This window comes from Phaseolus vulgaris, chromosome 7 (assembly GCF_000499845.2).
Source record: "Phaseolus vulgaris cultivar G19833 chromosome 7, P. vulgaris v2.0, whole genome shotgun sequence".
Classification (NCBI taxonomy): Eukaryota; Viridiplantae; Streptophyta; class Magnoliopsida; order Fabales; family Fabaceae; genus Phaseolus; species Phaseolus vulgaris.
The window spans coordinates 34,073,671-34,082,695 of NC_023753.2; the positions used below are offsets into that span (position 1 = coordinate 34,073,671).

The 9,025-nt window shown below is 36.2% G+C and overlaps 2 protein-coding genes across 2 annotated transcripts; both read right to left on the minus strand.

The window, feature by feature from the left end:
* Positions 1-184: 184 nt before the first annotated feature.
* On the minus strand, positions 185-2,344 carry LOC137828425 (exopolygalacturonase clone GBGE184). The gene is made up of 4 exons (XM_068635001.1): positions 2,016-2,344; positions 1,480-1,800; positions 857-1,366; positions 185-794 (listed from the first exon to the last, which is right to left on the minus strand). The coding sequence occupies exons 1-4, from the start codon at positions 2,196-2,198 to the stop codon at positions 564-566; spliced, it is 1,245 nt and encodes a 414-aa protein (XP_068491102.1). The 5' UTR covers positions 2,199-2,344; the 3' UTR covers positions 185-563.
* A 3,528-nt stretch (positions 2,345-5,872) lies between these two features.
* Positions 5,873-8,680, minus strand: LOC137830241 (endoglucanase 17-like). The gene is made up of 8 exons (XM_068637439.1): positions 8,213-8,680; positions 7,906-8,112; positions 7,503-7,703; positions 7,318-7,410; positions 7,061-7,222; positions 6,863-6,974; positions 6,620-6,783; positions 5,873-6,439 (listed from the first exon to the last, which is right to left on the minus strand). Exons 1-8 carry the CDS (start codon positions 8,462-8,464, stop codon positions 6,107-6,109), a joined length of 1,524 nt encoding a protein of 507 aa, XP_068493540.1. The 5' UTR covers positions 8,465-8,680; the 3' UTR covers positions 5,873-6,106.
* Positions 8,681-9,025: the final 345 nt, after the last annotated feature.

Here is a 9,025-nt window from a genome sequence, read left to right on the forward strand (position 1 = left end):
TGCCTATTACTGTGTTCGGTTGGTGTTTAGTATAAAATATCATCATCCATTCATTAAAGGGCTAATTTTTCCTCCTAGGGAATTGTGTCTCGCATCCTATGCAGTTTTTAATTTTTAAAATTAGTCTTATTCTAAAATTAAAAATCTGGAATAAAAAAAATAAATTTGGAGTACATTTTTGTGTCTTGGAAATAAAAATTTGATATAGAATTGGAAAATTAAAATTTTATTGGAGAAAAACACTTAAAGAATACAAAATATATATTCTCCAAATAAATTGGAAAACAAAAACTGGAAACCCATTTGAAAAAAAGATTTCAAGATGAAGTGTTCCAGAAATCCAAATCTAAATACATGAAGGTATTCCAAGAAAAGGGATCCAAATCTAGAAAGGTATTGGAGGAAAGTATCCAAATCCAAAAACTTATTGAAGAAAATGGATTATGTGATGTATTTTCATCCATACCCCTCTGATTAGGCATTTTTGTGAAAGATCGGTGAAGGTCAGAATTGATAGGTGGAGTAAGTAATTGACTACTTAAAAGTATAAAAGGGTGGAAAATCTAACAAGGTGGTGGATTCAATATCCCTCCAAAAATAGCTTTTGCATTTAAACAAGAGGATAGGAAAGTTGTACTGAGTGGACCAGCATAAGCCAAATCTACGTCGGCAACCTCCACACCCTGGCAGGGGTTACGAATGCTGCATTGCAGAGACACTGCAATGTTCGACACTGTAGTTCCTTTTATATTCCGGAAATGAACATCGCTGATCTTCCATACCGAAGTTGATGGCTGCACATTTACACTGTTAGATTATATAACAACAAGGCTATAGGTTGCATTAAGTTACTTACCTCTCCGGGCAATCCGGAGCCATAACTCTGATCAATGATAACGGGATTCTGGACATCCTTCATGATGATGCCTTCATAGGTAATGTTCTTAATCTCCATTGGCACTGTCCCGGTCCAGGTTTTGATTCTGGCACCGTTGGTGGTGTTCACGAACGTGCAATTCGTAACGGTAACGCCGTTCACACTTCCCTCCTCTGGCCTCTTACCAAGGCTTCCCACACTGATGCCATGACCAGGCCCGCAGGTGATGTCATGGATAGTCAGGTTAGTGGTACTGTGTCCGATGGAAATACAGTCATCACCGGTTCCGATGACGCTGCTGGAGACCCTAATCATATCGCTGGAGCTTATGTGCATGCCGTCTGTGTTGGGACTGTTTTCCGGTGCTGTTATGTTGAGGTGAGACAGTGAAACGTTGCTGCACCCGTGAATGTGAAAGTGGAACTGCATGCTGTTCAACGAAGTGATGCCCGTAACCATGGAGTTGTTCACCTTGTAGAATTTCAGAGACTGCATTGCATGCGTTTATAAACTTGTCAAACATATATATTCCTCGATATTTGCGTTTCAAAAAGGAAAAAAACTATATTCAGAATTGTAAATTTGACTAAGAATATGCTTACAGCCGGGAGGGGAGCACAGTTGTTTTTGTTCTTCTTGCAGTCGTTTAATGGCCACATAGCAGCTCCTTGGCCATCAAAAACTCCTGTCCCAGTCAACACAAGGCCATCAATGTCTTGAAACGTGAACCATTCTGGACTCACATACTGAGATGGATTTGTGTTGGCTACAACAGTTCCTATAACTTCAACGGTTATAGGCTTTGGGCTGTTACATGGCCCCGCGAACATAGTTTGGGCAATACGATAAGTTCCCTCTGGGATCAAAACCTTTGCCTCGGTAGTACTGTTCTTGCATGCTGCTCCCCATGCAGCCCTAAAAGCCTGCATATTATCATTCCTTAAACATATCTTCCCTAACTTTATATTATGATCACGTACCACATGTTCATATATTTTACTTCTCTCTAAAGCAACAAATTGTGCTTTAACAACTATAATTTCCTCCATTATTTCAATCAATCCATACATAGTTATTCACATATAGTTCGGAAGGAATTCGTTGAATCTAGGAAGGAAATCAAATAGATTAAACTCACATGAATATTGTCCGTCTTGCCGTCTGCCACAGCACCGAATTTTGTCACGTCAAAAATTTGTGGACCATTATTTAGAATTGGAAGGAGGAGGCTACGGCGAGTCTCAAGGGCACGCGATGCACCTATGCAGCTGCAAGAGAGCAAAGCAATGCCTAAGAAAAAAATGGCTTTCGCCGTAGCCATGGTGATTAATCACCGGCTTTAACCTCAACCACACAGAATGTTAAGGTTCTAAATTGCAGCTTGTGTGGTTTGATATTATGTTAAGGATGCTGTTATTGTCACGGAACTGCAATTTAGAACCTGTATTCTACGTTTTTGGAAGAGCTTCTTAACACGTGACTTGAAATATTTATATACAAGAGAATTTACCTCATCCTCAGCCAATATGAAATCTATCTTTGGGGACCATCCCTTGTTAATCGGAATGTGTAAGTTTTTAATTAATTTGATTTAGCTTTTCTTTAATTTAGTATCGCCTTTCTCCACCTTTAGCTACACTTATCAGTTTGGTTAAGGAAAACCTTAATAATTAGCATGCATACCTGGCATGGCCTCTTCTTCTGAATCTCTTTTTTGCAACGACATATTTAAAATGTATATAATATGTATAATGTTGGCAACAAAAATATAATCATATAATGTTCTGTAATCGATACAATATTACAAACACAGCTTTTCACCTTTTGATTCAAGTGTAATTGTGCTGAATCTTTTCCAAAAGGCAGGGAACTGGCTTAGATTTGGTGATATATATATATATATAATATTTTGTTTATTCCCTGGCAGATTATGATAGATGCAATATAACGATGGTACATTTAACTATGGATGAGCAAGACTTTTATAGTTCTGCTTATGAGATGTTAAAAATGATTTAGTTTTGAATGAGACCTTGAAAACTTGACTTCAGTGACAATTTTTTTTCCAACTTTGATGAGTAAATTTAACTTTTCTCTACCTTCATAACACACTGATTTTGTAACTCATGTGTGTTGGATTTTCTTCTCACATTTTTATTTTAAAAATTATTTTATAAGATAAGTAAACATTATTTACTTATAAACTTTTTATTAAAATTTTTAAAAATTATTTCAAAATATATGTTTTAACACCAAAAAATTAAAGACGAGTTAACGGAACTCAAACTATAAAATTTGAACTAGTCTAAAAATTTCATACTTTTAATATTAGTAAAAAAGAAGCAGTTGGATTAAAAAGAAGTTTAGCTTCATTCAAAAATCATAATTGAATTTGAGTGAATAATTTATTGAAATGTATTTTTTATCAACAATAAATAATAAAATAAAATTGAAGTATTATGATTACTTCAACCCATAAAAAAAATCTCACAATGCTCATATCACAACCCACAAAAATGGAAATACTCGTTATCAATAAGAGATAAAGAAATGACATCTAGTATGCATGTAATCATTTTTCCACCAAAACCATTCTCCCCTGCATACAAATTCAGCAGAGATTTTCGTTTTCTGCAACAATAAAAAAAAAACAGAGGCCAGCTACCTATTCCAAAATCAATGACTAATCCTCCCATATATACTTTATATTTTCATTTTCTGCAACCATAAAAAAAAAAACAGAAGCCAACTAAATCAATGCTTAATCCTCCCATATGTAATTCACATGATCAGCAAAAGGTGTAGAGAAAAAAATAGTTCAATTAATACATTTTAAACATGCAATCAAATTTAAGCACCAATCAAAATAAAAAAAACTTTGTATTAAGAAATTTGTGATTCACCTATATCTAAGCTTTAACTTGTGTCATAGTACAAATTTCAGCCCGGTCTACCACTTTACCATTAAAAATCACATTCTTTATATGGTTCCAAAATTCTCCAAATGATTGCTACACAGATACATCTCCACATGTTATTTCAATTATAGTTCGGTCTTATAATATCATTATAAACAAAGTGTTGTTCGACCTGTTACTATGAACAAATTTCATTCATGCCCACAAATCACACATATAAAAAGATGTCACAAATTGTACTTGTGCCAGAATTGTTAGACCAGATTTTCCACAAATTTGACAATACTAGTTTGGATATGACTAAGTGGAAGAAAAGGTAGAATTCCAAATAGGTTGATTAGACGGTCCAAAACCAGGAAAGTGATTAGATAGTTTATATGTGATAAATGGTTTAGGGTCTATACGAGTTAGATGATCGAAAAGCATGGCGTTCTCCACGATTGATAAAATGATTGGGGTGAGGTCTATCGATGAGGAGAGTGATAGGATTCTAAGGAGCAAACATCGTGTTTGCTTGATTAATTGGTTTATCCGAGAGTATATACTTTTCAAACCTTTCTTTTTGCATGAGTAGTGAAACTTCTATTTCATCAATAATGTAAGTCGTGAAGTAATATAAGTGAAAAAATTATCATACTCATCAAGTAAGTCATCAAGAATGGAATCTATTTGATCATTAGGAGATATAGGTGCACCAACAACGATAAACAAGTCAACAATTTTCTTGATATCAAGAAGATAAATAAGAAGAAATTTATCTTTCTTGGATGTGTTGAGTTGAAGCTTGAGTTTCTTGACCTTGGCACGAGTATGTGAAGTGAAATGCGTCGTTAGACAATCGAATATCCGAGCAACAAAATCAAGGCCAACCATCTCTGTCAAGATAGGTGTAGTCATGGAAGCAACAACCACACAACAATCAATTAGTTTTGTTGTTTGTTACGAAGAAATTCAATGTTGAGAAGATTACGTTCACTATCATCAGAGGTGAAAAAATGGGATGAAATATTTGTACCATCAAGAAACTTGAAGAGTTGTCTAAGAATTGTCAGAATAACATGTTTCTTTGTAAGATAACTTTCATCATCTAGTTTGAGGCTTATGGATGTTGTGAAATGATAAGGAACAAAAGGATTTGTGGACAGAGAAATCTGATACTAAGAAATAAGAGAAGAAGACATTGTCGCAAGAGAAAAATAATTTCAGCTCATGATACCAAATTAGAAAATAATAAGAAAGAAAATAAAAAAGGGAAACATATTTCATTTACACTATTGAAAACAAAAAAAAAAAGTCCACCAATATAAATAAAAAATTGAAAACACACATAAATCACCATACACAAAACAATTGTGTAATATTAAACTGTATCTTATTTTTCACAATTTTTAATCATTAACTTCTAATAAATGGCCATAAGTACGATTTACCTTATAAAATACATTTTTCTAATTTTAGAGAAGTCAAATTAAAAAAAGGACTAGTTATATATGGTATCATTTCTGGGTTTTTTGTGTTTCAATAATAAAACACATTCAATACATGTATAGTGAATAGCAAAAGTTTACTGAGAAAAGAAAGCACAAATAACTAGTGATTGACCCAGTTGTTAGCTTTCTGTAAGTTTTGTATTTTTATGTTTAGTTTAGAGGTAGGTAGACTTGTTAGGATGTTTGTTTGGTCTGGCATTTAACTTCCGCGTAAAATCGCTTATAAAACGCGTTACCAAACACACGTTTAAATCTAGTAAATTTCTCTATACACAGAAGAACAACTCTTCCCTCTAGCTTCACGTTGGACATGTGAAGACGGAACTTGGAGAAATGTCTTTGGAAGCAAGCGTTCTGTTCCACTTTTGGGGAAGTTCCCTCCTTGTCAAGAAAAAGCTGTAGTCCCACTTCTGATTTCGCTGACACTTGTCATAGACCCTTTACTTAAACCACAACTACCTCTTTCTCCATCACCCTCACCCTCACTTTCAACGGTCAAAATACTCCTTTTCCATCTCCACACTATGCTCCTTTTATTTCTTAAATTTATGCTTAGTAAATTAGTATTATCTAGAGTGGAAGTGAAATAGGAAAAACAAAACATTCGTAACTTGGTTTCAATTTCTTGAGAAGTTGAACACACTATCACTGGAAATAACATACATACACGTACATAAGCGTGGCAGCAATAAGGTTATTGTGAACAAGTTTACAAGCCTTAGTTGTACTGGTACTGGTACTGGTGTTTCGAATGAGTGTGTGCTTCTAAGAAATAAAATAGTGGTGAAATAAAACATGGGATACCCCAAATTAGTTGGAGCCTAGAGTTGACCAAATGAGTGAGCAAGATATGCCAGTGCTCCTACAAGGGGTGAGTTAATGTATGTTGCTGGCTCTGATTGCTCATAATCCGACCGTTCATCAGGGAACCTATCATGTTGGTCCGGTCCACCAACAATAGCCCCCACTAGAATGTTTGGGTTCGGGGATTGTGAATTCATCACACTGAAACCTGCAGAACATTGGATCTTTCCAGGGTGTACAGCAATGGACGGTAGAGATGAGCCCCTGTGGTGTATCCTTCTTGGGTACCTTGGACCATACCCCACCATGTATGACATCTTTAAGGGGTTGTCTCCAAGCAAGTAATCCACCTGAAAATAGAATGATTAAAATAATCAACTTTAATTAACATCACAGTGATAGTAAAAACTAAAAATTTTTTAAGACACATGTTATGGTATTGGCTAAAATGTATGGAAATGCACATTTCAATTTGGTATTGCATGATAAGTAGATGCTGCAAGTCAGTTTTTCTTTTCTTTTCTCCCAACCTGTTTCTTTGCTATTGTCCGGAGCCTCTTCGGGGTTACTGCGATTCCACCACAGTTAACAACCGTATGGGCTGAGGTCAAGTATTTGGCATATGTTAACAGTAGGAAGGAGGTGGAAGTGACATACTGCATATTGCTATCACTCATCTTGAAAAGAAGCCCACCTGGTATTAACAAGTAACCGTTACAATCTGGACCACAGAGACACAGTTTCCACTGGGAGCGAGTAAAAATGAACTTCACCTGGGGTATATTGTGTAGAAGAGAAAGAGGTTCCAGGAATTAGAGAACAAACGAAATTGTCCGCATGGCCCTTGTAGTCATGGAGGGATTGTACCCTATGAACCAGGAATTCCTAAAACCAGGAAAACAAAACGTAAATTTAAAAACATTATGTTTCTAGTTTTGTTTAGTGAAGAATACATGTGATGGGATATGGACCTTGGAAAGAAGTATTCTTGCTCCGGCATGCTTGTTATCCCACCCAAAGGTGTTGTCAAACTCTGCAGCCCCAAGGATCTGGCCATTAACTTTAATGTAGTTTAGGTACATTGGATTCTTGGTAGCCTTGTGTAGCCAGGCAGCACCCCACAACAGCTCATCCTACCATTTTTTCACCAAAAGAATTTGAGTAATGAGGATGTCTCCTCTTACTAAACTGAACATTACTTAAGCATATGGAACATTTGAAAGCTTACCTGATAACCAGAGTACGAGCAATAGAAGGGGCACACAAAGGGTTTCAAAGCATTGCTGTAGGATCCCCTGTACTTATCAGCAAACTGGAATACCTACTCCCACAAACAAAATACAGCTTTAAGATTTAGTGGAGAATTTTTTTCTCTACTGAAAATGACTTCTGAAAATTGAATCAAAGGCTTACCCTGATGGCCCTTCTCACTAAAGTTTTTGAGTATGTGGGGTCAGTTCTTCTAAAAACCAGAGAAGCAGCTGCAAGAGCTGCAGCAGTTTCCGCGGCAACTTCTGAACCAGGTGTGTTTGCATCTATTTTAAACACACTTCTTGGAGTGTCCATGTCCTCTGGTCTCTCCCAACAAGCATGGTCCTTCTTAGCATCCCCCACCTGCAAAGCCAATCCAAACCAAGATCAGAATTGAAGTTTCCATTCTCTCCTAAAAGAAGACTTACTCCATTTTTGTAAGAAAATAAAAAGGTAAAATACATAAAAGTTAAATGAATGAACTTTTAAAACGGCATGTGTGACTTCTCTTTATAGAAAGGGGTACATGTAAGTTGATTTTTACTAGCAAGAGTGTGTAACTGACCTGAACATAAATGGTGTTGGGATGTGCAGTAGCTTTGAGAAGATAATCGGTGGCCCAGCGAATGGCCACTCTAGCATTCTGCAACTCACCTTTCATAAGTCCTCCAAACTCAATAACGCTCCATGAGAGCATGGTGGTGGTGAAGGCCATGGGGAAGCCAAATTTGACATTGTCCCCAGCATCATAGTACCCTCCAACCAAATCAACCTACAATGCATATTAACAGTGAAATAAGCAACGAAATACACACAAAAAAATGGGAATGTGAGAGTTGGGATGAGTATGAAATGGTTAGATATACACATACGCGCATGGCTGCGCCATCAGAAAGGCCAGAGTCCCTCCTCCAAGACATTCTCTGGTTAGGAGGGAGCTTCCCTGACCTCTGGCCTTCAAAGAAGAGAATGGATTTGGTGAGAGCATCTCTGTAGTTATGGGTGGCAAAGCGAGGGTGGCGATGGTGAATGGGGTGATTATAATGTAGTGGGAGGGCATTGACATGTAGCAGAAGAACAGAGAGAAGGGAAAGGAGAACGGTGAGGGAAAGGGAGAAAGTCATTTTGAAGAGGCAATGTGAAAGCACCCCACCCAACACAACACAACGACCAAACAGCCACCTGCAGTTCACAGTGAGAAGAGTGTGTGCTCTTTAGATGTTCAATCTCTGATTTTTATAAAGCAAAAGCTGCTGCGGCCTCTCTAACGTCCTGCTTCGTTACCATACAACAATTATTAGGTCCACATCCTACTCCTACTCCTACAACAACAGTCTTATGTTTTATGTTTTGCCTTTCATGCCTTTTGTTTTATTTTTCATTTTTTCAACAATAACTAATCAAAACTTTTACAAAACCTCATTTCCTACTTTTTATTTTTTCTATTTTCATAAAATTACTCCAGAAAAATGTGAAAGAATGGAAATACAAACCTACAACCAAAGTTAATTGCCTAACTTTGAAGCCTTATTTTACGCATTTTATTATTCAAGATATTTTTTTTAATCTATATATCACACAATTCATTTTTTTTGCAAAATACCTTTTTATGTAAAAATGAAGTGTTAGATTTATTGCTATATTTTAACATTGTCAACTTATTAAAAATACCTATATGTCTAAGT